This window comes from Carettochelys insculpta, chromosome 33, assembly GCF_033958435.1.
Source record: "Carettochelys insculpta isolate YL-2023 chromosome 33, ASM3395843v1, whole genome shotgun sequence".
NCBI classification, from domain to species: Eukaryota; Metazoa; Chordata; order Testudines; family Carettochelyidae; genus Carettochelys; species Carettochelys insculpta.
In genome coordinates, this window is record NC_134169.1 from 159,949 (window position 1) to 187,834 (window position 27,886).

The 27,886-nt window shown below is 59.5% G+C and overlaps 1 protein-coding gene across 1 annotated transcript in view; it reads right to left on the reverse strand.

Moving 5' to 3' along the window:
- Positions 1–27,886, reverse strand: part of LOC142005156 (uncharacterized) — a 74,169-nt gene that overhangs the window by 38,853 nt on the left and 7,430 nt on the right. The window contains exons 4-12 of the mRNA XM_074982844.1: positions 27,111–27,133; positions 25,930–26,039; positions 25,710–25,742; positions 20,648–20,674; positions 20,264–20,358; positions 19,486–19,612; positions 18,842–18,913; positions 12,188–14,355; positions 6,849–6,968 (exon numbers count right to left, since the gene is read on the reverse strand). Coding sequence (XP_074838945.1) covers positions 6,849–6,968; positions 12,188–14,355; positions 18,842–18,913; positions 19,486–19,612; positions 20,264–20,358; positions 20,648–20,674; positions 25,710–25,742; positions 25,930–26,039; positions 27,111–27,133 — 2,775 coding nt within the window. The remainder of the gene's footprint in view (positions 1–6,848; positions 6,969–12,187; positions 14,356–18,841; positions 18,914–19,485; positions 19,613–20,263; positions 20,359–20,647; positions 20,675–25,709; positions 25,743–25,929; positions 26,040–27,110; positions 27,134–27,886) is intronic.

A 27,886-nucleotide genomic window follows, 5' to 3' on the forward strand; every position in this document is an offset into this window, starting at 1 on the left:
TGGGGACCAGCGCCCACTGCAAGCCCAGCGCTGGGGCGCCCGCTTGGGACATGCAGCGCCCCCAGCACCCGTCCAATGCCCTCCACCCCCGGATGATAATCAGAGGAGCCGTCTGGGCGGCCCCGGTTTCCCGCACAAGGTGGCAGGAGAAGTGGGAGGAGGGAGGAAGGTTTTCTGCTGACCTCAGAGAACCAGGAAGTGGGGAAAGACGTAGGAGAGGATAGCCAAGGCCGGGCAAGAGCAAGCCGGACACGCCCCCAGCACAGGGCCTGGCCTTCCCCTGCCCCCCGACCCAGGGGACACATGCAGGAGAGCCCCATGGGCACCGGTTCCCCGCCCCATCCGACCTCGGGCAGCCGGGTCTTGGCTGCAGCTCACCCACCCCTGCCCCCGGGCAGTAAGACCCAGCTGGGGCCAGGCGTGGTGAGATGTGGGCTCCCTCGTGCAGGGGGGCTGCCCTACGCTCACAGCCTTCCGCTGGGCCTTTGCGAGGTACCTGGGGGCTCTGGCCGGGGTGATACGGGCACAGACAGGGCTGCCTGGGGGGAGGGGGGCTGCCCTACGCTCACAGCCTCCCGCTGGGCCTTTGCGAGGTACCTGGGGGCTCTGGCCGGGGTGATACGGGCACAGACGGGGCTGCCTGGGGGGTGGGGGGGAGGGGGGCTGCCCCCCAACCACAAGATCTTCCCTGGGCTGGACATGGAGACGTTAACGCAGGGCTCCCCCATGAGCTGGGCCCAGACAGACAGATCGACACTGTCAGCTGAGCACAGACACCCATCCACACACACACCCCCGGAGCAGGGTACAGAGACACACACACACACACACACACACACACCCCCGGAGCAGGGTACAGAGACACACACACACACCCACACACATCCTGGAGCCGGTTGCATGTGCGCACACACACAGACGCACACCCTGGAGAGCTGGGTAAACACATACACACAGACACCCCCCCCCGGAGCTGGGTGTGTGCGCGCGCGCACACAGAGCAAGAAGAGGATGACGCGCACACACACACAGCCAGAAGAGGGTGACTGACTGACTGACTGACTGAGTCACGCGCACGCACGCACGCACGCACACACACACACACACACACACACACACAGAGCGCCAGAAGGGGGTGAGTGACTGACACGCACACGCACACACAGAGTCAGAAGGGGGTGAGTGACTGGCACACGCACACACAGAGCCAGAAGGGGGTGAGTGACTGACTCACACACACGCGCACGCACACACACACACAAATACGCAAAAGGGGGTGAGTGACTGACTGACACACACACACACGAACACAGAGCCAGAAAAGGGTGACACACACACACACACACACACACACACACACACACACACACACACACACACACACACACACAGCCAGAAGGGGGTGAGTGACTGACTGACGAACTGACTCACACACACACAGAGTCAGTCACTCACCCCCTTCTGGCTCTGTGTGTGTGTGTGTGTGTCACCCTTTTCTGGCTCTGTGTGTGTGAGTCAGTTCGTCAGCCAGAAAAGGGTCTCTCTCTCTCTCTCACACAGACACACACACACACACACACAAGGGGGTGACTGACTGTCTGACTGAAACACACACACAGAGAAGGGGGTAACTGACTGACTCACACACACACACACACAGCCAGAAAAGGGTGACACTGATTGACACACACACACAGCCAGAAGGGGGTGACTGACTGACCGACTGACTGACCCCCCCCCCCACACACAAGGGGGGTGACTAACTCTCCCCCCCGCCCCACACACAAGGGGGATGACTGACTGACACTCACTCACTCACTCACACACACACACACACACACACACACACACACACAGACACAGACTCACCCAGCTGGCCCCGCCCCGACGGACGCTTTGTTCCGCGGAGCCTGCACACACCGCGCATGCGCCCTTCAGTGGCCCGTCTTCCCAGAGCGGAGGAAAAGCGGCCCACGCGCGTTCCCGCCGCTGAGCTCCCACTGAGCATGCGCGCGCAGACCGCCTTCGACAGGAACGTCATCGCCGGCTGAAGCCAGGGGCCCTTCCCTCTGCCCTTTGTTGGCAACAGGTTCTACGGCAAACAAAGGCAGCCAATGGCAGCGCAGAGGGGCGCGGTCAAGAGCTGAGCTGGAGGCGGGGCTTCACCAGCTGCAGGCACCGCGAAGCCGAGGGGTGAAACCTGAGAAAGGGCAGAGAGCGAGAGCGAGAGAGAGAGGCCGGGGGGCAGAGGGGAGAGAGCCCCTGGCTGGGCTGTGACCCCAGTGCTCACACGGACAGGCCGGGGGGGGGGCAGAGGGGAGAGAGCCCCTGGCTGGGCTGTGACCCCAGTGCTCACATGGACAGTCCGGGGGGCAGAGGGGAGAGAGCCCCTGGCTGGGCTGTGACCCCAGTGCTCACACGGACAGGCCGGGGGGGGGGGCAGAGGGGAGAGAGCCCCTGGCTGGGCTGTGACCCCAGTGCTCACACGGACAGGCCGGGGTGGGGGGCAGGGGGGAGGGAGCCCCTGACTGGGCTGTGACCCCAGTGCTCACACAGACAGGCCGGGGGGGGGCAGAGGGGAGAGAGCCCCTGGCTGGGCTGTGACCCCAGTGCTCACACGGACAGGCCGGGGGGGGGGGCAGAGGGGAGAGAGCCCCTGGCTGGGCTGTGACCCCAGTGCTCACATGGACAGTCCGGGGGGCAGAGGGGAGAGAGCCCCTGGCTGGGCTGTGACCCCAGTGCTCACACGGACAGGCCGGGGGGGGGGGCAGAGGGGAGAGAGCCCCTGGCTGGGCTGTGACCCCAGTGCTCACACGGACACGCCGGGGGGGGGGCAGAGGGAGAGAGCCCCTGGCTGGGCTGTGACCCCAGTGCTCACGCGGACAGGACGTGGGGGGGCAGAGGGGAGAGAGCCCCTGGCTGGGCTGTGACCCCAGTGCTCACACGGACAGGCTGGGGGGGGACAGAGGGGAGAGAGCCCCTGGCTGGGCTGTGACCCCAGTGCTCACATGGACAGTCCGGGGGGCAGAGGGGAGAGAGCCCCTGGCTGGGCTGTGACCCCAGTGCTCACACGGACAGGCCGGGGTGGGGGCAGAGGGGAGAGAGCCCCTGGCTGGGCTGTGACCCCAGTGCTCACACGGACAGGCCGGGGTGGGGGGCAGAGGGGAGAGCCCCTGGCTGGGCTGTGACCCCAGTGCTCACACGGACAGGCCGGGGGGGGGGCAGAGGGGAGAGAGCCCCTGGCTGGGCTGTGACCCCAGTGCTCACACGGACAGGCCGGGGTGGGGGGCAGAGGGGAGGGAGCCCCTGACTGGGCTGTGACCCCAGTGCTCACACGGACAGGCCGGGGGGGGGGGCAGAGGGGAGAGAGCCCCTGGCTGGGCTGTGACCCCAGTGCTCACACGGACACGCCGGGGGGGGGGCAGAGGGAGAGAGCCCCTGGCTGGGCTGTGACCCCAGTGCTCACGCGTACAGGCCGGGGGGGGCAGAGGGGAGAGAGCCCCTGGCTGGGCTGTGACCCCAGTGCTCACGCGGACAGGCCGGGGGGGGGGGGCAGAGGGGAGAGAGCCCCTGGCTGGGCTGTGACCCCAGTGCTCACGCGGACAGGCTGGGGGGGGGCAGAGGGGAGAGAGCCCCTGGCTGGGCTGTGACCCCAGTGCTCACGCGGACAGGACGTGGGGGGGCAGAGGGGAGAGAGCCCCTGGCTGGGCTGTGACCCCAGTGCTCACATGGACAGTCCGGGGGGCAGAGGGGAGAGAGCCCCTGGCTGGGCTGTGACCCCAGTGCTCACACGGACAGGCCGGGGGGCAGAGGGAGAGAGCCCCTGGCTGGGCTGTGACCCCAGTGCTCACACGGACAGGCCGGGGGGGGGCAGAGGGGAGAGAGCCCCTGGCTGGGCTGTGACCCCAGTGCTCACACGGACAGGTCGGGGGGGGGCAGAGGGGAGAGAGCCCCTGGCTGGGCTGTGACCCCAGTGCTCACATGGACAGTCCGGGGGGCAGAGGGAGAGAGCCCCTGGCTGGGCTGTGACCCCAGTGCTCACATGGACAGGCGGGGGCGGGGCAGAGGGGAGAGAGCCCCTGGCTGGGCTGTGACCCCAGTGCTCACATGGACAGGCGGCGGGGGGCAGAGGGGAGAGAGCCCCTGGCTGGGCTGTGACCCCAGTGCTCACACGGACAGGTCGAGGGGGGGGGCAGAGGGGAAAGAGCCCCTGGCTGGGCTGTGACCCCAGTGCTCACATGGACAGTCCGGGGGGCAGAGGGAGAAAGCCCCTGGCTGGGCTGTGACCCCAGTGCTCACATGGACAGGCGGGGGGTGGGCAGAGGGGAGAGAGCCCCTGGCTGGGCTGTGACCCCAGTGCTCACATGGACAGGCGGCGGGGGGCAGAGGGGAGAGAGCCCCTGGCTGGGCTGTGACCCCAGTGCTCACACGGACAGGTCGGGGGTGGGGGGCAGAGGGGAAAGAGCCCCTGGCTGGGCTGTGACCCCAGTGCTCACATGGATAGTCCGGGGGGCAGAGGGAGAGAGCCCCTGGCTGGGCTGTGACCCCAGTGCTCACATGGACAGGCGGGGGGGGGGCAGAGGGGAGAGAGCCCCTGGCTGGGCTGTGACCCCAGTGCTCACATGGACAGGCGGCGGGGGGCAGAGGGGAGAGAGCCCCTGGCTGGGCTGTGACCCCAGTGCTCACACGGACAGGTCGGGGGTGGGGGGCAGAGGGAGAGAGCCCCTGGCTGGGCTGTGACCCCAGTGCTCACAGGGCAGGCTGGGGGGCAGAGGGAGAGAGCTCCTGCCTTAAGCAGAGCACCTGTCTCATGCTTTAGTGCTCATTTCCTTCTGTCGACCATGCTGGTTTCTGGTTTTCCTCCTGGCACGCTCAGGTTGTTTGTGGACGAGATGATCGTGGTTCTCCCCTGTGCTTCTGGTGGATGGAGCCTCAGAGGCTCACTGTGTCCCTCCACACCCCCTCTCCCACCACTCCGGGCGTGGGCCGTGGCCGACCAAGCATCCCTCAGCATAGGCAAGTCCGCGGTTGGGGTGAAACGCCCCCACACTCCCGGTTCCCCCTCTCGAGGGGTGGGGAAGTCCCTGCGGTGGCGGGAGGGAGGCGGGAGGGAACCTGGGCCCGGCCTCTGCCGCAGGATTTCAGCCCGGCGTCCCGCAGCCGGCAGCAAGAGCCGGGTTTCCGTATCGCCAGTCTGGCGGCTGCTTCCCTGGGCCATCACTGGAGGTATTTCCCCAACGCTCCCTCCAGTACGTGCCCTCTGGCTCCTGGCAAACCCATCCTGCCCTCCACCGCACCGCGCCTCACTTCCCGTCCCAGGGTTCCCCACCCGCACCGCGTCGCTCTCAGCCCCGGGGCTGCTGGCAGGGAGACATTTGAGACCAGCCCCCGCCGGTGTGAATGGGCTGCAGGGACGCTTGTTAGTTTGCCACCTCTGGCACCAGCTGCCGGCTTGGTCGTGCCGCTCTCGGCTTGGCCGTGGTTGCTCTGGGAAGAGGAAGCTGTTCAGGCAGAGCCCAGCGTATCTGCTTTCCATCAGCCTGCGGCAGCCGGCCCACAAGAGGACGTCTACGTTTCGTTCACTCTGCTCTTGGTGACGCACAGGAGTTCCAGCGCACAGGCGGTTCTGGTCCCTAATTTCCAGGTCTCGGCCGCAGCCCTGCTCCCGTTGTCAGTGCCTGGGGAAGAGTCTATCCTAGGGAAGCAGAAATGTCCCCTGGACCAAGATGAAGAGCTTGGCCAAAGCTCAGGTTGAAATAGCAGCGGCGCCTTCACTGACTTTCACCCCAGGAAGGGCAGCTGTGGTGACACAGACTCCGTGTGAAACAGCCTGTCCCTCTCTCCCCTGTCTCAGCGTGGCCTCAACGAGCGGCAGGGCCCAGTCGGCTGGTCCTCCGCTCGCTAGGTCCGAATGTCCAGGGGCACAGCGAGGCACGGCTGATGCCTTCGGGTGCCGGGGCCCGACGAGGACGCCCACGCTGCTGGAATGAGCTGAGCTGTAGGAAGGCAGGGCCAGGCTCCCCGTTCAGACGTGAATTCCCAATTTGGTGCATTTCAGCTCTTTTGTCCCACATTGCTCCACCCCGTTCCCCTGAGGGACTGGAAAATGGGCTCATCAGATGTCATGGAGTGTGGGCCACTGGGCCCTGCTCCGCGCCCACAACCAGACGCGGCTCTCGCTCAGCGAGCAGAAGAGAAGGTTCATCAGGCGACGGGGCAGCCGTGCAGAACGGACTCGTCAGCACAGAAACCAGGAGCTGTTGGTACAGTCCACCCAGAGGGGGTCCCCTAGCCGGAGCCCTGGCCCCCTTCTTCCCCCTCCAGCCAGGCGAGACTGTCCGCCTTCCAACTGTCCAGTTCCCATTCAAACTAGCCACCCCCTTGTGATGGGGTTCAGGGGTCCCCCCGCACTGCACCCCGTCTGCTGGCAGGAGTGACTCTCACTCAGCAGGTACAACAGGAGGTTTATTAGGCAACAGATGCCCAGTTTCTCACAGAAGCGACAGTACAGCAGCCAGAGACAGTCCTTCCAACCCGTCCTGGGGAGAAGACCCCGAGGGGTGCCCCTCTGGGGTGTAGCTTCCCCCTCCTCAGGCTGGCTGCCTTCCAGCTCTCCCTTTTCCTAGCCTCTAACTGCCGCCCCCGATTCAAAAACCCAGCTCAGCTCCTCCCTGCTCTTTGTTCAGGCAGAGGTGTTACCTGCCAGTTGTAGCTCCAGGGTCATCCTTAGCCACTGAGAGCTGCTGCTTGCCTCAGACATCCAGCCTGACTCACGCATGCACTCCCCCCACTCCATTACACCCCTTCCTCCCGCCTCTGTCCTGTTTCCTGGGGAACAAACGTCTCACCTGGTGGCAAAGGCCAGGAACTTCCACCGTCTGCATGTGAGAAGCTGCCACACTGAAACTCCCACTTCCACCACCCATGGAGGCTGTGCCTGGGGAAACTGAGGCACCCACCTGGTGGTACTAGGGAGAGTCGGGAAACACGCAACCGGACCAGAGGAGTGAAATCCTCCCATGCTCCCCTTTGTCACAAGGTCATCATGGGCAGCGGGTGAAGGCAAGCCCGAGCCCCACCCCTTCCGTCCCTGAGGCCAGCCCCTTCCCACGGACCCCAGCCTGATCCTTCCTGGCCAGCTGCGGGGCTGGGGCTGCTGCAGCACCACCACAGCCATCCCTGACAGCTGGGGCGCTGGGCCGGGTGCCAGGGTCCGAGCCGGGAAGGTTGGCAGCGGCCTCCCTTGCCTGCATTACCCCACCACCCACGGAGCCCAGGTCTCTCCCCTGATGAGGGCTCTCATAAATTCTCGGTCCCTGTGGGTCGGCTGCAGCCTCGGGGCTGTTAAAACGGTAAATTTTGTGACTTCAGCTCTTTCCATGTGCAACTTCGCAGGGTTGTCATGGAAGGGACCCAGGCCCAAGAGGAGTCGGGGGGTGGCGGGGTGGGTGTTGTGACCCGGCTGTGTCCCTTCTGTACCCCTGGGAGTGGCGGTTCTGCCTTTGCAGCTGGGCTGCGGGAAGTGGGGCAGTTCCCAGCACGGCCATTCAGGAGAGAGATCTCTGTTGCAGCGGGGGCCTCTGTTCATCGGCCACGCACGAATCCCTGACTTCTGAACGAAAGCCTCAGCTCCGGCCACGCGCAAGGAGGGAACCTCGTGGAGTTCAACAGGACCGAACCCATACGACATTATCCTGCTGGGCCAAAGCGTGAGCGCCGGGGAGGCGACGCTGTGTGTCCTCCCACCCACGCCCCCGTTCTGGGTTTCTCACCGGGCTCCCTTCCATGGCGCGGAGGCGGAATGACGCACCCAGCTGCCCCCAGCTCCGCCTGTAGCTGGCACCGGTGAACCTGACAAAGAGTCCTCCGGGCACGTCCGTCACCTCCTTTGAGACGCTCTGTCTGGACAATGACCTCTGCCCCCTGCCCACAGAAGAGGTCTTCTGAGGACCCTCCGACTTGCCTCGGGGGGCTCATGCTGGGCGCTTCCCACGCTACCGCCCCCCGGGTCCGTTTGAAAGCTTTGGTGCCCCTCCATGCTTTGTGAGTGACACGTGCAACACCCCCCGCCCCCGCCCCACAGGCCCTGGTCTCACTCAGCACCAGCACCAGCACCAGCCCCCAGAGCCACGACCTTGAGAAAGGCAGCAGCCAACCCCCCTCCCAGCCCCTCAGGAACACGGCGGCCTGCGCTAGCCATCGGTTCGGCACTTCCTCAGGGGAAAGCGGCCCTGACGGACGCAGCTTTTGCAAAACGCCAGAGCAAATTCGCCACATGCTACAGGAAACGTCACTGGCAAAGGTAAATGGCCAAACGGGTTTATTGCCTGCAAGTGATACATGGGAAGTGACTAAGTGCTCGGCCAAAAGTCAGCCGCAGTGGCTGAAACCAATGCGATACAGGCATGCAGTCTCACCCTCAGTCCTCTTCCACTGGGACACAACTAGGTTAAGCAGTTTTTCCTCACACCGTCGGGTGGTGCAGTTTCTACTGAACAGATTTCACCCTCCAAACCTGGACAAGTCCCCTTGGTTGGAGTCTTCTCTCTTCCTCTTTGGTGTCCTTGTTGCTTGCGGGAGAGAAGCCAAGCAAGGGGCGCCCGTGCTCTCTTGTTGTTCAGGCATTTGTGGTGACTTCCCAGGCCTGGTGGAGAAACTCCCCTGGGGTGGCCTCTTGCAGATGAGTCGTACCGTAGCTCCCTTGCTGGACAAGGGCTGGTGACGTCCATTCGACAGCACCCACCCAGCTATGGGCGACCTCACTAGTCGTTATCACTGGCGAGCGGGTAGCCGCGGGGCCTCCCAAACCCACAGCCCATTTTAGGGACAACCACAAAATACAGCCACAACTTCATATTGAGATGGAACAATGACCTTCACCTGATCACAGCCTTTCCCTGACATCCTGCAATATCACAATCACATACAAATATGGGAGTCAGACAGCTCTCCCACAGTGACCCAACCTACTTCACGCCATAGCCCCTGAGCACACTATTAAAATTTTAGCCTCATCTTCAGGGGGAAAACCAGCCAGGCTTCCCATCTACAAACAATCCCAACTCAGAAGGAAAGAGACAGGGCATAGCTTTACCCATAAACAAAATGAAACAAAACAAAACGAAACAAAACAAAACAAAAAACACAAAGGCTTTTAAGCCAAGGATGATCCTGTCATGGTTTAGACCCATTAAAAATTCTCCCCCTGGGCCTGTGACACTTTCACTTCCTGATCTAAAGAGCCTGGCGGACGGTCAAAGAAATGAACCCGTGATTCAGCTTCACACATAGAGAATGGGAAGCACCTGTCTAGCACGGAGTATGGCAGAAAGGGATGTAGGGGGCAGGAGTGGACCACAAGCTAAGTAGGAGTCAGCAGTGTGACACTGATGTAAAAAAAAGCCAACATGATTCTGGGGTGGATTAACAGGAGTGCTGCGAGCAGGAGACGAGAAGTCATTCTGCCGCTCTACTCTGTGCTGGTTAGGCCTCAGCTGGAGTCTTGCGTCCAGTTCTGGGCGCCGCAGTTCAAGAAATTGGTAAAATTGGAGCAGGTCCAGAGAAGGGCAACAAGAATGACGAAAGGTCTGAAGAACATGAGCAATGGGGGAAGACTGAAAGAACTGGGCTTGTTTAGCTTGGAAAAGAGGAGGCTGAGAGGGGACATGACAGCAGTTTTCAAGTACCTAAAGGTGGGTCAAGAGGAGGAGGGAGAAAAATTGTTCTCCTTGGCCTCTGAGGACGGGACAAGGAGCAATGGGCTTAAACTGCAGCAAGGGAGGTTGAGGTTGGACATTAGGAAAAAGTTCCCAACCGTCAGGGTGGTAAAACACGGGAATAAATTGCTGGGGAGCTTGTGGGATCTCCACCACTGGGGACATTTAAGAGCAGGCTGGACAGACATCCATCGGGGGTGCTTTAGATGGTGCTGAGTCCTGCTGTGAGGGCCAGGGGACTGGATGCGATGACCTCTCGAGGTCCCTTCCAGTTCTAGCGTCCAACCATTCGCAGGTGCTGAGAGCTCAGAGCGCCGTTACGGGAAGGGATGGACGGGGAGAGATAGGGTATGAAGATGAAACTCTGCACGGCTCAGACTTCCTTGTCTTTGGGGCGTCACTTAGCGACAATTAAAATCTATTTAAGCGAGAAAATGGCACAGGAGGACAGACATTCACGCCACCCCCAGCAATGGGAGAACAAAGAGTATCGGGGAATTTGTGCCAAGGGGGAAAGGTGTTTAGTGAAGGGGAACTGACTGAGCGTAGGTGAGGTTAGGAGTAAACGGGCTGAACAAACCCAGCAGCTGTACACGGGCTCTGTCCCACGTTCCCCTGATCTGTTCCAGCCCCGTGCAGTACAAGTTTCGTTATGCACACGGGCAAAGGGAACACACCACCCAGCGGTGTGGCCAGGCGGCATTGGATGTCATTACTCCAAGGGTAGGTGTCCTTTTAGTCATGGAAAATTCGAGTGCCGACAAGGGCCAGATAATTCTCCCTCCCTGGAGCTCGCCGAGGGCATGGCCATTTGTAACCCAGCATTTAAGATCCTGCACGTACCCCACGATGCAGCAATACTCCAGTTAGCTACTTTTCCATTGCTAGCTGCAAAGCAAATGGCAGAGAACTAAAAATAATCTCAACCCAGAAAGGCTGGGCCACTGCACTTGGCAATTCTGGTAATTACAACTTTACAGAGTCAACGTTTCATAAAAATGACAAAAGTTTAAGTAGCAAAACTTGGTTTTAAGTGCCTCTTGCATACACATGTTATTGCTATAACTGAAAAAGCTTTCCTAATAAATAAGAATCTCCTATTTTTAAAGGCAGCCTGTCAGGGCTCACTGTGGTAACACACTAACCTTGACGACAAGTTGTGCGCTTTGCTTAAGTCAAGGAGGGCCCCTGAAAATTGTTAATTCCTCAAAGCTGTTTCAAACTTTGGTAAATATAAATGTTTTCAATGATCTAAACTTCCTGCTATAGGATGTAAGTGCGCTGAAAATGAAATACAAATCATTGGCAGTAAAACCATTCATTTGTGTTAATCATTTATCAAACAAAAAAGCTGCGTCCTCATTAACTTATTTCCAACATCTCCTTAAAAAAAAAGGAGGGGGGACAGACAATTAGTGTGCACTGCTTTGTGTTCTAAAATCTCTGGGGAAGAGATTTGGGGAGCCAACCAGGAGCGCGGGACGGTGGGGGCGGGGGCAGGTAGGACGAGCAGTGGAGAGCTGGTACCAATTGATTTGTTGGTTGGTTTGGGAACCTGCAATTTCCCTGTGATGTAGTTCTCAGGTCGGTTTACAAATATATTCCATTGCCAGAACTTAGGCTCACAGTCTAGACAAGTAAACTAAAAAAAGACTGATAAAAATACATCAAAAAACTAATTCACTGATTTTGTATCCAAGAATAGGAACATTTTTTTGAAAGCCTGACAGCTTTACTGGTGCTGGAGCACTCCTGCACCTCTGTAAATAATAATAATAATAACAATAATAATGACAATGATAATAAATTAATCAGTTAATTAATGCCAAAAATAAAATTGACCTGGCCAAATTTCCAGTAACCTTTTAGGATCTTACATTCCTTTGAGGCATAAAACCAAGCTATCCATTTTCTTGCCATCAGAAACAAAATATGTTATCGTTAGCACTGCAGCATGACATTAAATCATTGTTACACTTTCTTTATGCTTGAAATTAAAGATGGTCAGACGGTCTCTCTCTCTCAGCCTGACACTTGTAAAAAAGGGTTTTTGTTTTTTATCATCTAGTGCAAGGGTCAGCAACTTGTCAGAGGCAGAGTGCCGAAATCTGACCTTTGACCTCTGCATACGGTCCGAGTGCTGGTGATACTTTTTAAAGTCACTAATAGCCCCACTTTCAACGGCTTCATTAATAAATCGAGATGCAGAGCTTCACCGTTTAGCTGGTCTCTTCTTAATCCACTGGCGGCCTGGCCTTGAGCAAGCTCCCAGCTGCATGGGGGAGGAGGAGCGGGGCTGAGCTCCCGCCTCGCGAGCCCATGAAGAGTGGTTTGTGTGCTGGTCCGGCGTCGCTAACCGCTGATCTAGTGTCTTTAGTTATGCAAGAGATACTTGTGTTCCCTTTTCCTGTGAGCCATAACACATCAAACTCAGCGCTCTCTTGTTTCGACATGTGAAAGAAATGACATTAGTGGTCTCCTGAAGCAAGCGAATCATCAGTGCCACTGGAAAGAGACCTGGAGCCTGTCACCGGCGGACGAGAGGACGGGGCAGGTACTTGCCGCTGGTCGCGAACCTTTTCTCTCCTGTCTTTACCTCTCTGCCAGTATTTGTAGACAGTGTCGAGGTCAATCTCTCCACCGCTTGAAGTGTGAAATTTGATCCTCATTAGCATGTCCAGGTGAGCCTCCTTCAGCCTGCTGCGTGGTTTAGTTTTGATATTACTCATCAGATTAAAGCCACGCTCGCAATCCGCGCTGGACGCTTGGAAGGTCGCACATATGTCCACCAGCTGGGCAAGCACGCCGTATCGTTCTGAATTTTGCAGTGTGAAAGCCACAATCTCCTGGAAATTCGTCACCTGCTTTGCTTCGTGTTTCTGGGCGATGACGGACTGGTACTCCCGGTACTGGCTCACAATGTACTCCTTTTCCTCCGCCGTGTTTCCTGCACACAGCTCCACTTGACTCAGGTCCAAAATTGCTCTGTATTTGTCAACGAGCTTGGTCACGCTCTCAGCGCCAAAGGCGTGACCGATTCTCTGCGAAGAAAGGGAGGCGAAGTCCAAAGCTGCCCATTCGTTCATTTCCTTCTCTGGAAACCTTTTACTGAGATGATCGCACAGGAGGGATATAAAACACAGAATAGCTTCACCGCGGAAGGGCTCATCTCGGGGCTGCGATGCCATCAGGTTTCTCACGCTGTTGCTCCACAGGACGGTGTCTCCGAGATACTGCCGCCTCATCTTGCAGATCCGGGCCCTGGCGAGCTGCACCGCTTCCAGCGTCGTTAGAGAGCTTTTCTGAAAGCATTTGGTCAGTTCCGCCAAGTCATGTAAGACGTCGTTCAGCACCGTTAGCGTGAGGCGGTAATTAGGGTCGGAGAGCTTCGCCAAGCAGTACTCTGCTATCGGGTCATTGTTTTCTGAGCGGTCGCGTTCGAAGTGTCTGAGAACGGATTCGTAATTGCGCACCAGCACACTTACAGTGACCTGTCGAGAGAACCACCTCACCTCGTTTAGAGGTTTAAACAGCACTGCCTCGTTTGGGGTGATACTCCCCGCTCCCTCCCACTGCCCTCTTCGGACTGAGGATCTGCAGAAGACGGTGTAAATGGTCTTCAGAAGGGTCTCTATCGCCTTCACCGTCGGGACCTGGTTCCACGCCTCGACCAAGCCCAGGTCTTCTCGGTGAGCTACGCAGTGTTGCTCCGTCAGATGCGGCACGCACTGCTTGAGCTGGACGGCAACGCCACCGTTGCCCCCCAGCATGAGAGAGGCGCCGTCAGAGGTGAACATCACCATCCTCGTCAAGTCCAGCTGGTTCCGGGCGTAGAAATCCTTGATGGCCGCCACGATGGCTGGTGCGCTGCTGTCCGCCAGTTTGATAATCCCGCCAAACGCTGTCTTGTACAGCGTCGAGGCTGCAGCTCGGAACTTGAAGTAAATTACGAGCGCCTTGCTCGCGGCAATGTCATCACTTTCGTCCACGATAAGCGTGTGGTAGGAGGAGAGGCGGAGCTCTGACATGACCTCGGCGTGGACCACGCTGCTGATGGACTCCAAGAACTTGAAGGCGTAGTTCTTGCTCCGCCAGCTCGCTGGGAGAGGGAGGTACTTGGCCATGTGGTCGTTGATGTACTGCACGCAGTTCATGGAGCTGTTCATTTGTATGGCCAGCAGAACGTTGTCGATGAGAATTTTGATTTCTCCTGCCTTTGAGTGTTGTCCCTCTGCCAGTTCCAGGGTCTTCTTTCTCCCGTGGCTCTGCTGGACGACAAGACCCGGCAAGTCCAACTCTGGGGGGCGAGAGTTAGTGCTTCTCAGGATGTCGATGGCCGACTCATGGCCTTTGCTTGACAAATGCCTCTTCATGTAGTTCAGCTTCCAACCGTTCGACCACTTCTTGCCTGTTGAATAGTCACTGGATATTCTGGCTTCAGCACAGATCTTACAGACCAAGCCTGCCTCGGCGCTGTAGTGGAATATCTCCCTCAGCTGCACACGGCTCTTACCGCCCGATCGCTCAGAGTCCGTCTCGACTACTTCGTCCAGCCACTCCCCTTTGAACGTGAGGCAGCACTTCTTCTTTGGAGCAGCCCCCCTGCTGGTCGACGCTGTCTGCCTTTGGTCACACAGGGCTGTTAAAAGGAACAGAGGGAGATCACGGATCCTGCTTGGAGGGGAAAAATAATCACAGCGCGTGTTCACAGCCGACACCGCAGGTTGTGCCTCCCTGAGCTGGGGCTCTCTGGCTCCGCTCCAGAATCGGAAGAAGTGGGTCTTACCCATGAAAGCTCGTTACGCATCCGGCATTCAAACACCCGCAACTCTCAGATAACTGGCCTTTAACCAGACATAAACTTTAGCTCCCCCTTTCCCGTCAGGACAATGTAGTGTAAGTGAATACAGACAAACACAGTACAAGTTTACAGTGTACAATCCTACTGTGGTGCTGGAAATGAAGTGCTCTGCCTACGTACGTTTTTGTTGGGTTCCTAAGATCTAACCTCGTTTTTCTTTAGCGTTATACGCTGCTACTTAACCTCTCCGCTATCTAGAACATCTGGCAACCGCCCAGTCCTGCGACTGCTGGATACAAACGCGTTTACTGCACCTAATAAATACGTTTGCTAGTCTTTCAGGTGCTACAGAGCCGCTTGCTTTGCTCTGCCAAGATACAGACTAACACGGCAACCCCTCTGGGAGTCTCTGCTCTGGAAACATCCACGGTCCAGCACCCGTGTTCAGAGGGAAGCAGCACTGCCGTTCTCCGCGTGCGCTTTAAGGCTGTTCCGGAAGAGATTCTCCAGCAGCGCTTATTCTGAAAGCGCTCCAGGCCGACAGCCCACGGCCATGGAAGACTGCATCTGACTGGGGCTGCTGGCAGTGAGGCTAGGACTGCAATCTGGAAGCTCAGCTGAAGCTGGTGTCCTGCTGCCCCAGTGGAAGGCAGGCTCCGTGTGTGTGGACACTCTGTGCTGAGCGTGATTTAGCAACCCACGCTGCCTGCAGCTGCGCTGTGTCGGAATAAACCGGAGTGCGCCCATCGGCTCCATTTCGAAATAGGCTCCGTGCGTGTGGACGCTCTGGGCTGAGCGTGATTTACCAGCCCACGCTGCCTGCAGCTGCGCTCTGTGGAATAAACCGGAGTGCGCCCATCAGCTCCATTTCGAAATAGCTTCCGTGCGTGTGGACGCTCTGGGCTGAGCGTGATTTACCAGCCCACGCTGCCTGCAGCTGCGCTCTGTGGAATAAACCGGAGTGCGCCCATCAGCTCCATTTCGAAATAGGCTCCGTGCGTGTGGACGCTCTGGGCTGAGCGTGATTTACCAGCCCACGCTGCCTGCAGCTGCGCTCTGTGGAATAAACCGGAGTGCGCCCATCAGCTCCATTTCGAAATAGGCTCCGTGCGTGTGGACGCTCTGGGCTGAGCGTGATTTACCAGCCCACGCTCCCTGCAGCTGCGCTCTGTTGGAATAAGCTCTGCTGGAGAATCTCTTCCGGAACAGCTCATTTCAGAGTAAAGCTGCTGTGCAGCCATTGCCTGAAAGGGCACATGGAGAATGGCAGGGCTGCTGCCCTCTGAACAAAACCCACGATCAGACTTTTCCACGCCACGAGTCCCACAGTCAGAGGCACCCGCCCCCAGCACTGCTACAGGCAGGTGCCTGGGCCAATCGCTTGCTTTTGCAATCATCGCCCAGGGATGCAAGCACCCCAGCCACACTACAGGTTGAACCTCTCCCGTCCAGCCCCCTCGGGACCTGACCGGTGCCGGACCATGGGAGGTCAGTATTGCCTTGCGGTGTTACCAACTCGTCCACGGCTTACTGAGCTCTGAGAAGACATTTAGGGGTAAACTGCAGCTAAAGAACGGCCCAGTGCACTGCGAGCCAGGGCTGGTGTCTGGAAACAAACTTGATGGGACTGCGGGAAGTTTGGCCACAGCCTGGGAAAGTGGTTGTCCGGCTGACTAAAACCGCACTGGACTAGGGAGGTTCAACCTGAAGCAGCTACAGCGAGTTCATCAGGGCACGTCTCCACGGCAACGTTGTTTCCCAAGCCGTGCCCTAGCAGCCGCACACACAGCCAACACTCGGGAATCACTTGTCCTGGAACCGGCACGCCTCGTTCCCCGAGGACCAGCGCCTCTTTCGAAAGGGGGCCGTGCAGATGGCAGACTGCCTGTTTCAAAATGAGCGCAGCCGGCCCCAGGGCTCTGCCTCGAAACCCACGATGAGCGGTCGTCCGGCTGACTCAGCTCCTGCCGCAGGACGGACGTTGCCGGGCGAGAGAGGCTCAGCCTAGGGGTGTGACTCACAGTGGCACTTCCAGAGAGAAAGAGTGAGTCTCCACTACAGCCTGAGGCGGGAGCCAGCTGGCTTTCAGCTCCACCACAAAGCTCCAGCGGCCCCAGGTCCGAGCCGGCCGGTGGGCGGTTACGTGGATGCTCTGCTGATCGGCAGCCGCCCCAGCACTCAGCTTACAGGCAGCCCTGCTGAGCAGCTGTGCTATCCCTGGTCTCTCCCTGGCACCCCAGAGGGCAGTCGTGAGCACAGATGCTGGAAGCTGGGCTTTCCAACCACTTCCGACGGGGCAGGGTGGGGGGATGTTAACCATGCCTCCGGGGGCTACCCGGGCTTGAAGAAATGCTCCCTTCCCAGCAGATAACTTAGCATTTAGCTGAGAGGCGCCCAGTGGCTAATCCATACGTAAAAGAAAGACACAAAAATAATAGACTCACTCAGCTCTAATAACAACCCCCTGTTCTGACACCCAGCGGCAGGACACTTAACCCCCCACTTTCCAAGCTACTCTGGCCACAGAAGAGTTTTAGGCTTGGAATATATTGAGGGAAGACATTCGTGCTGGTCAGGGCAGGGGGCAGAAGAAGCGTCACACCTAATGCTCAAAAGTTGGTTTAAAAGAGCTAAAGTTGTTTTTTTTAGAGGTCTTATTTCACCAAGATCAGAAAACGATAAAAGAAAATGGTCTGAATGGACACCTCATGTCCCGCTGATATGGGGACAGTTAGCAACCCTGCAATTAAGTATAAACGGTAAAAATTAAGTACAAACCCAACACCCATACAAAGGAGGAGGCTTCGTGTAGTTCCTTTGAACAAAAACAGGACAGACAACACTGTTCCGAAAGGACTGTCCCCGTCCTCATTGCTTAGAAGGCATTTTTATGAAAATGAGGTGCAAAACAAATTGGGAACGGACAATATTTTTCAGCGTTATGTTCAAAAGGCTGTCTTGACAGAAAACTACTGGAAAACAAAGAGAAGTGACATGGGGCAGTTGTTTTAGTGGGAAGAGTGTTTTTGTATCTTTTGCTCACAAACCTGCGTAATATTAGGAACAATGCCTGGGGGGAAGCTGGCTCCTCGGACCAGCGGCAGCATCCCACCATTTCTCTGACCGCAACTCGTGCCACCAAGCAATCTGAACAGAGGCTGACTGTTTCGGTGCGAGTTGTGTAATAGCTGCACTATTATGAAGACGTTACAAATGTCGACACACCCGCCATCCAGACACGATTCGAATACCTCGGTATTTCTGATACACACACAACTTCATATTTAAGATTTTAGAAGAGTGCTTCCCGACTTTATTTGGCCACGGAACTCTTTTAAACTAGAAATAATTTTGCGGAACCCCTTTCCAGGCTCAATGCCCCTCAGCCCCCAAGCCTGCCCTCCACCACCAGACTTCATCCGCCTCAGTCCTGCATCCGTCCCCCATCCCGCACCCATCTGAAGTACTAACCCTGCTCATCTCCAAACCCACCCCCCGCCCCCAGGACTAACCTGCCTCTCAGCCCTAAACCAGCACCGGGACTAACCCACCCACGGACACATGCTCCCAGCGGAAGGAAGCCAGGTGTGGAGGTGGAAAGCTACACCCACCAAAGGTGCGTGGCCACTCGCGTGGCAGGGCGAGAGAAGGGCTCTCTGTGGCTCCCCGTCCTGCTGCTGCTGAAATAATGGAACTCAATTTAGTTGGTTCAACAGTCGGAAGGACCCCTCCCGCCACCCTGCCAGCCATTAAACCAATTAAATTGAGTTCTACTGTTTCAGGAGCCGCAGAGGAGTCAGCTCTTGGAAGTGAATTTTCTCGCTGGACCCTTCTTTGCACTTTGCGCAACCCGGGGGATCCTCCCATGGGACCCCTTGGGGAAACACCGATTTGGAAGGGAAAATATCGCTCGTGTCAACACTTCTTGTTCCCGAGCACAGCTTGGGAAACGCTGCTTTGGACCAAAAAGCTTAACAGATTTTCCTACTCAGTTATTAACGCGGCGGAGAGAGATCCGGTCAGAACTCCTGGGCCGTGGCTCCGTTCGGGGAGGGGATCTAGCCTAGCGGGTTATGCCAGGAGCAGATACATCCGGGCACTTTGTCAGGACACCAGAACCGCCGGACTGGCTCCGTCTAGCCCCGTGTCCTGTCTTCCAACAGTGGCTGGAGCCAGGTGCCCCAGAGGGAACGAACACAACAGGCAAACACCGAGCGACTCATCCCATCACCTGTTCCCCGGTTCTGGCAAAGGCCGCAGAGGGAGGTGCAGACCGTGGGGTCAGATCGCTGCTACCTGCTGCGGAGGTGCTCCAAGAACATACCTAGTTCCATTGCGAAGCCTGGCACGGCCGTGGCCTTCACAGCCTCCTCCGGCAACGCGTCCCACAGGCTGGCTGTGAAGAAACAATTGCTTGTGTTGTAAAGCTTCTGCCTGCGAATATCACTGAGTCCGTGTGTTACTGGGAGGAGCACGTAGCACCCCCTTGCTCAACTCTCCCTCCTGCTTCGGGGCTTGACAGACCTCTGCCAGACCTCGTCTGCCATCGCTTCGCACCTCTGAGCTGGGAGGGGCATGGGGAGCAGGCTCAGTGTCTGAGAGAGGGGCCGGGGCAGAAGCGTGCGTTCGTTATGCTGGAGTGAACCCCCAGTGTTACTCAGATGTCTACACTGTGCTGGACTCTGTGCCCACTGTGTTCTGTAACCAGGAGGGCTGAGTGCTAGCATGCTGTCAGCAGCATGACAGCATGGTGATGAGAAAGGGCAGAGTTAAGGTGACAGTGTTAAGCTAGGGCAGAGTTAAGATGACATTGCTGAGATAGGGCAAAGTTAAGGTGACAGTGTTAAACTAGGGCAGAGTTAAGGTGACATTGCTGAGACAGGGCAGAGTTAAGGTGACAATGTGGGATGCTGTGAACTTTATCTCCCCACTTCCCCTTATAAGTAAGGCAGGGACAAGACTGCTTACCCAGAGAGGTCACGTTCTCGTAGTTCTCCTGCATGACCTCACTGTAGAGGGCTCTCTGGGCAGGGTCCAGCAGCGCCCATTCATCTTCGGTGAAATACACGGCCACCTCCTCGAAGGTCACCGACCCCTGGAAGAGCATGAGCCTGCCACTCAGGACCTGCTGCCGCACCAATCATGGGGGGAAGGAGCCAATCCAAGAGAAGCTCTGGATGGCTCACAGCGAACAGAGTCCCACCTCCCACCCTGCTCAGAGCACCCAGGGAACCACCAGGTGGGGGGATGAAGAGAGAGCCCTGGTCTCTCCCAGCAGGTCCATTGCACCCTGAACCAGCCAGAGACTGATGCCATAGATGGGGCCTCTAGTGGGGCCCAGGGAGAGGACGCCCAACACCCTCTGGGAGCAGAGGGGCAGCTCCCCTAAGCCCCACTGCTGTGTGACCCCTTCCTAGCTCCCAGCAGCCGCTGCTTGGTCAGGTCTAGCTCCAGCACTGGGATTTTGGCCTGTTTTCCAGCCCCCTCCAGGTGGGCCATTCCCTCTTCCACAACCGCAGGGACTTCTGGCCCTGAACCTCGTGGGGCCATTCCTGGACTCTGAGCCACGTATACAACAACCCCTGGCAGGCTTGCTCTGCCCTGTTTCCTCCCTTTCTCCATCGGGTCTATTCCCTGCCTGGCTTCAGCCGCCAAACCAGGCTCCAACCTTCCCACCCCTTGTGCATTTTGCTGTCCCCCTTCTTCCAGCAGCCCCACACACCTCCACCTGCCCAAGGAGCCCTACCTGAACCGGCTCCGCTGCGGCCACCTCTCGGCCCTGGGCCCCAGCAGGATGGGACACACTGGGGTAAAACATGGCCGGCAGGGGGAGAAGGGCACCTGGGGAGGTGTCAGACCAGGCTGGAGTTAATTACCCATCACGATGCGCCCAGGCCCTGCCGAGGGACCCCCAGGCTCTGCCAGGCTGGGAAAGGTTTGGTCTCTTTGCTCCAGGGCAGACTTGGCCCCACCAGCCAGGGCTACGCCCCAGAGACATTTTAAAGCCTTCCCAGCGTGAGGAATGAACGCCTGTGAGGGGTGAAGCCTGGGGGCCGGGGGATCCTCTGTTGGCAAGCAGCCAGGTAAGCCCACGGGAAGAGGGAAGGGGATTGTGAACCGACGCAGTTACCTGCTGAGGGATCTTTCTTTTGTGTGGCTGTGGGGGGAGAGAGACAGAGATGGTTAAGCCTGAGCAGAGCTTAATGTATCCACTAAACATGCAGGCCCCGCGGAGACCTGGGCATATAGACTTGTAAGTAGAAAGGAAGCGTCAGGGGATCTGCGATGCCGGGATGCATTTGAGCAGAAAAGGTAGAGGGAAGGTATTTTAAGGTCTCTCGTGGGCCAGCACCACCAGCACTCAGCGGGTCAGAGTGGGGACCAGCCCCCCCACTCCATAACACAGTATCGGAACAAACTGCTGGCAGACAACAACGCCCAAGGGCCCGGGCAGGGTCCATGGGGGACACGGACACATGCTCGTCTCTGGCCCTCCTGTGCAGAGCCGCCCCAGCTGCAGGATGGACTGGAGCAAGTGCCCCAGGCCCCCCCCACACTATGGGGGGACCCATGTGGGGGGAACACGGGGTGCAGGGCAGCCTGCGAGTTGGCAGGGGGCCTGGCACCAGCAGCAGCGACAGTCATCACTTAGGGGAGGGGCTGGAAGCCAGAAGGAAGCAGGGCAGCACGTGGGGGAAGAGGTGGAGTGGTGGTATGGAGGGGGCGGAGCAGCGGCAGAGAGGGGCGGGGACTTGGTGGTGTGGGAGCAGGAGGGGGCAGGGCAGGGCCAGGTGTGTGGGAGCAGGAGAGGGCAGGGCAGGGCCAGGTGTGTGGGAGCAGGAGGGGGCAGGGCAGGGCCAGGTGTGTGGGAGCAGGAGGGAGCGGGGCAGGGTCAGGTGTGTGGGAGCAGGAGGGGGCAGGGCAGGGCCAGGTGTGTGGGAGCAGGAGGGGGCAGGGCAGGGCCAGGTGTGTGGGAGCAGGTGGGGCGGAGCGGTGGCAGAGAGGGGTGGGGACTTGGTGGTGTGGAAGCAGGAGGGGGCAGGGCAGGGCCAGGTGTGTGGGAGCAGGTGGGGCGGAGCGGTGGCAGAGAGGGGCGGAGACTTGGTGGTGTGGGGGCAGGAAGGGGCAGGGCAGGGCCAGGTGTGTGGGAGCAGGAGGGAGCGGGGCAAGGTCAGGTGTGTGGGAGCAGGAGGGGGCAGGGCAGGGCCAGGTGTGTGGGAGCAGGTGGGGCGGAGTGGCGGCAGAGAGGGGTGGGGACTTGGTGGTGTGGAAGCAGGAGGGGGCAGGGCAGGGCCAGGTGTGTGGGAGCAGGAGGGGGTGGAGCAGCGGCAGAGAGGGGCGGGGACTTGGTGGTGTGGGAGCAGGAGGGGGCAGGGCAGGGTCAGCTGTGTGGGAGCAGGAGGAGGTGGAGCAGAGTCGGGTGTCTCGTGGGAAGGGGTGGCGTGCAGGTCCCAGGCCTGAACCCCCCAAGGACGGCCCTGCTCCTGCGTCCCTTCCACACCCAGCTCCTGGCAGAAAATGCCCACCCTGCCCCAGAGGCAGCTGTGTCTTGGGGCTCCCCGCTGGCCCCTCGTCTCCTGGGGGGAATATGAGTCTCTCCCACTTGAACGCAGGCAAATCGCGGCAGCTGCAAAAACCCCAAAGTCGCAGAAAGTTCATGGAGTCGCACAAGACTTCGGGCGAGCGCCGCGTGGAATGACACACGAGGGAGTCAGCGTTAGCAGAGGGGGGGCCTCACCCTGGGGTCTCTGCAGCGCGTAAGAGTGAGAGAGAAAAGGGGGCGAGCCGGGGAGAATTTGCTTTCACTCGTTAAGACGGAAGCGGCATCGGGGGAGATTAACCCCCCCTGCCTGCCCCCCACTTCTCCCTCGGGTGCTGCTGTTCAGCCCATCACTTCACCCACACGGTCCCCTTCCCTTTTCTGGCTGCCCCCGTGATGTCCCGGGGACAGGGTGGGGGTCCCTCAGCCCCCTGGCATCTCTGGAGCTGATGCTGGGCCTGGTCTGGGGCTGCCCCATGGGGAAAGTCCCCAGCCGGCTGGGCAAGGAGGGGTTAATGAAAGGCTCCCCCCCAGCACAGGTCGCAATGGAGACAGGTGCAGCGGGTCTGCCCCAGAGACCCCCGGGGCCCCGTCCCAGCCCCCAAGCCCTGCCTCCTTCTCCCCAGCACCCCCCTGCTCCCAGCGGCAATAGGGGCCAGCCAGCTGCAAAGCCAGGGGTGCAGGGTCAGGCCCCGTGACCCTGTCCGGAGCCGGCTGTGTCCACGGCAGCACTAGGCTGGCAGTTGGGGTGGCAGGGGGCCGGGGGCTGCTTGGCGTGTACCCAGTCACAGCACGCTCAGTACCACATGCGCCTGCCCCGGCTGGTTCCCAGGGCCTCCAAGGGGACACAGTTTGGAGTGCCTGGGCATGGGGGGGGGTCCCCTGACCGGGGGCAGGGCAGCAGGGCAAAGCCAGAAAGGGGAGTGGGGAGGGGGTTCAGAGTCAGGGTTAAACCCAGGCTGAGGTTCTCCCAAGCCCAGGCCCAGGCCCAGGCCCAGGCAGGTAACAGCTACCCCGGGTGGGGGGCACCCGCCATGGGCGCAGAGACAGAGATGGGCTGGGGGCACAAGGGAATTTTTATTGCCCCACTCGCCAGCTCCCCAGGGCTGGGTCTCAAACACACAGGATGGCCCCACGGTGCTACAGGAGACTCGACTCAGGGAACTTTTCTCATACGCTCCCAGGGCGGGAAGGGACCTCAGGAGGTCATCCAATCCAGCCCCCTGCCCAAAGCAGGACCAACCCCAGCTAAGTCAACCCAGCCAGGGCTTTGTCCAGCCAGGACTTAAACACCTCCAGGGATGGAGAATCCACCACCTCTCTAGGTAACGCATTCCAGTGCTTCACCACCCGCCTGGGGAAGTAGTTTTTCCTAATACCTGACTGACACCTCTCCCTCTTCAACTTCTGACCAGTGCTCCTTGTTCTGCCATCTGACACCACTGACAACAATTTCTCATCCTCATCTTTAGAGCTCCCCTTCAGGAAGTTGAAGGCTGCTATTAAATCGCCCCTCAGTCTTCTCTTCTGTAAACTAAACAAGCCCAGATCCCTCAGCCTATCCTCATAGGTCTTGTGCTCCAGACCCTTCATCGTTTTCGTTGCCCTCCACTGAACCTGCTCCAGCAAATCCACAACCTTTTTATACTGGGGGGCCCAAAACTGGACCCAATATTCCAGCTGTGGCCTCACCAGTGTTGACTAGAGGGGAACAACCACTCCTCTAGATCTGCTGGAAATGCTCCTCCTAACGCACCCCAGTATGTCGTTAGCTCTCTTGGCTACAAGGGCGCACTGTTTACGCACATCCAGCCTTTCATCCACCACAGCCCTGAGTGCCAGAGAGGTGGCCATCCTAGTCTGTATCTTCAAGAAGAACAAGAAGTCGTGTGGCACCTTAGAGATGAACAGATATTTTGGAGCATGAGCTTTCGTGGGCAAAGACCTGCTTCGTCAGATGCAGAGGTGGGGGTGGGGGGGTGTTCAGAGGAGTATTTAAAGAGGGGGTCCCAGTAAAAGGGAGGGCCGGAGCAAATCTGACTCCATCCACCAAGGATTAAGCAGAGACTGGGCGTGGCCAGCCCCTAACCAAAGCAGCTTCTCTGCCCTGGGTGTTAACAGCTCCACATTAGACTCTGACAATGGGCCACATCCCCCCTGACTGATCGGACTTGTTTTCTCCTCTCTGGATACATACTACGGATAATGGCCCATTTCTACCCTGACTGAGTCGACCTTCTCAGCTCTGGCCCTCCCTTGTACTGGCACCCCCCTTTAAATACCCCTCTTAAACCGCCCCCTGCTCCCACTCATGCATCTGACAAAGTGGGTCTTTGCCCACGAAAGCTCATGCTCCATAACCCCTAGGTCCCTTTCTGCTGCTGAGCCAGTCAGTTCCCAGCCTACAACCGTGCTTGGGATTCTCCCACCCCAGGTGCAGGACTCTGCACTTCTCCTCGTTGAACCGCGTCAGATTCCTCTTGGCCCAGTCCTCCAATTTATCCAGGTCCCTCTGGATCCTGTCCCTACCCTCCAACGAGTCTGCCCCTCCCCCGGCTTAGCGTCGTCTGCAAACTCGCTGAGGGTGCAACCCAGTCCCGCATCCAGGTCATTAATAGAGATGTTGAACATCACCGGCCCCAGCCCCAGCGGCACTCTTGCCGCAGCAGGGAAGGGGCGGGTCCCCACCAGTCCCTTGGGCCAGGGAGCAGCATTCAGCAGCCGAGTCAGCATTCTCCCTCCCAGCAGCTCTGCAAGGAGAGGCGGAGGGAACCACCATCCCTGGAGGCTTTCGAGTCCCGGCTTGGCACAGCCCTGGCTGGGAGGGTTTAGTTGGGGTCGGCCCTGCTTCGGGTGACCCCCAATGGTCCCACCCAGCCCTGGGGTTCTAGGACTCCCTGGAACTGCCGACACTTCACGGCCCACTCGGCCAGGTCTCCCGGCACCACGGTGCCGCACAGCTCCCTGGGGTACAGCTGGAGACCTCCCCACCTCGGCCTTGGGATGCAGCTCCCCCACAGCCGCTCTAAAGCCGTCACTGCGGGGCTCCCTCCCGTCTCCATGGGGTACAGCTGGAGACCGCCCCACCTCGGCCCTGGGACGCAGCTCCCCCACAGCCGCTCTAAAGCCGTCACTGCGGGGCTCTCTCCATGGGGTACAGCTGGAGACCGCCCCACCTCGGCCTGGGATGCAGCTCCCCCACTGCCGCTCTAAAGCCGTCACTGCGGGGCTCCCTCCTGTCTCCATGGGGTACAGCTGGAGACCGCCCCACCTCGGCCTGGGACGCAGCTCCCCCACCGCCGCTCTAAAGCCGTCACTGCGGGGCTCCCTCCCGTCTCCATGGGGTACAGCTGGAGACCGCCCCACCTCGGCCCTGGGACGCAGCTCCCCCACAGCCGCTCTAAAGCCGTCCCGGCAGGGCTCCCTCCCTCCGGTCTCATCCTACTGCACGCCACTCAGGGCATGACGCCCCCGGAGGTCAGAATTGGCTCCAAACTTTCCCCAAGGCCCCGGCAGGAGCGAGTCTGTCCTCGCACAGTTCCCCGGCTCCCGCTATCCCCCCCGCATGTCGGGGCTGGGGACGCGATGCTCCAGTGCTAACGCCGCCATCCACTGGAAACCCCCCAATGGCGCGGCAGAGCCGGGCACCTACCTGTGTCGTCCCCCAGCTCCAGGCGTAGCGTCTCTAGGGGGAGAGGAGCAGAGGAGAGGTGAGGCCCTTGCCTGTCGCAGCCGTTAGCTCCCAGAGGTGACCCAGCCCCACAGGGCGACCCCCGGGGAAGGCGACTGGCTTGGCGGGGCCGTGAGACGGAGCCCCCAAGGTCGCGACGTCCCCCGAGCCGCTGCCCCAGGACAGGGCGCCTCTCGCTCACCTTTGAATCCCAGGAACAAGTCCTGCAGGTGGATGCTCTTCAGTGTGAAATCACTGAGCCTCTGCTCCAGCTCCACCAGGCCCGGCCCTGGAAAGGCCCCGTCCTCCCAGCTGCGGGAGAAAGTGTGTGTGGTGTGGGGGATGACAACAGGCCCCATCCCCCATCGCTGCACCCCAGCAAGCCGCGATCGCAGCCTCAGAGGGTCGCGTGGTGGGGGCGGGGGCCCTGTCACCCGCCTGCAGGCCCAGGCACCTGGGGAGCTGGCATGTGGGAACACCAGGACAGAGAGGGTGCTGGGTTTTCTCCTGGGCGCTTGGGTTCTGTGGGAAGCAGAGCCACCCCCCGCACTGGGCTCTCCCCAGAACCAAGGCACCCGAGACTGGGATTACGCGGAAAGGGAACCAGGGACCAGGACACTCCCATGGGCTCACTGGACACACACAGGGCCCACAAATGGCCCAGCCCCAGCCCTCCACTAACACAGGGTGCTTGGGGAGTGGACCCTGGGGGGGAGGGGTGTACGCTGCTCTCTGTGGGCCAGCCCCACCGCCGTTCACAGCCGGGCAGTGGCACGCCCAGGCACCGCACACGCTGCCCTTTGTCTGGGAAACGGACTTTTAACGGCTCGCATGCAGTCCTTTAAACGCAAGCTCGCTCCTGGGGGGACCAGCCACCCTCCCTCCCGCCAGCAGCACCCGGCTCCCCCGCACCCCGCAGGCTTCCCTCCTGGCCTCTCCGGGGCCGGCTGCTCGGGGGACCCGTCCGGGAGAAGGAAGAGGGTGCTGAGGTGTGCTCAGTTCAGCTGGCGGGCTGTGGGTTTAGAAGCGCCCCGAGCTGCTGACTCCGAAAGGGAGAGCCTCTTTGTAATCAGAGGGGACAGAACAGGTCGTGATCCCCAGGAGGTCTCCCCTCCAAGCACTAACCAGGCCTGGCCCTGTGTAGCTTCCGAGACGGGGAGCGTTCACAGAGGTCCGACTGCCGAAAGGTGTCCTGCGGCCCAGAGACCCGACAGCCCCATGGGACCTCGCTAGCGCTCAGCTCGTACTGGGCCCTGCCCCGTGCCGAGGCAGCAGGTGGGGGAGACGGGCTCGCAGGCGCTGCAACACGCCGGCCTGCCAGCCCGCACGGGCGTGACCAGCCCTCACACCATGAGCGGGAGGGGAACGGAGCCCAGGACTCACCTGCCCCCGGAGCTCCCAGTGCCCTAGAGAGGGAGAGACAGAAGAGGCGGTTAGAGGCTTGGGCCCAGGCTGGGGAACCGCCGGCCCTGCAGGGGAGCCCCCCCCAAGCCACTGATACTCAGGGGAACCCCCCGACACTCACGGGCCTCCTCAAGAGCACTGCCAGTTCCTCCCTGTGCCGAGAGGGACACCGGCAGCTCCCGGCGAGGAAACACTTCTCTGCCTCAAGGGGGTCGTGCCCCTGCAACCAGGCATGACAGATTCTACACGGATAGGAACCTACGGCAGGAGAGGTGGTGGATGCATTGGAGAGGGTCCAGCGGAGGGCAACCAAAATGGGGCTGGAGCACCTGACCTCTGCGGAGAGGCTGAGGGATCTGGGCTTATTTAGGTTGCAGAAGAGAAGAGTGAGGGGAGATTTGATGGCAGCCTTCAACTCCCTGAAGGGGGCTCTAAAGAGGATGGCGAAAGGCTGTTCCCGGGAGTGACAGATGGAAGAACAAGGAGCAATGAAGTTACAGAGGGAGGAGGCGTAAGTTGGATTTGTGGAAAAGCTGTTTCCCCAGGCGGTGGGTGCAGCACTGGGATGCGTTACCCAGAGGGGTGATGGAGTCTCCATCCCCACAGGTTTTTAAGTCCCGCCGTGACAAAGTCCTGGCTGGGATGATTTAGTCGGGGTTGATCCTGCTTTTGGGCAGGGCCCTGGACTCGATGACCTCCTGAGGTCCCTTCCCACCCTGAGTTTCTTCCATGCATATTTGAGCAAGTCTGGCTGT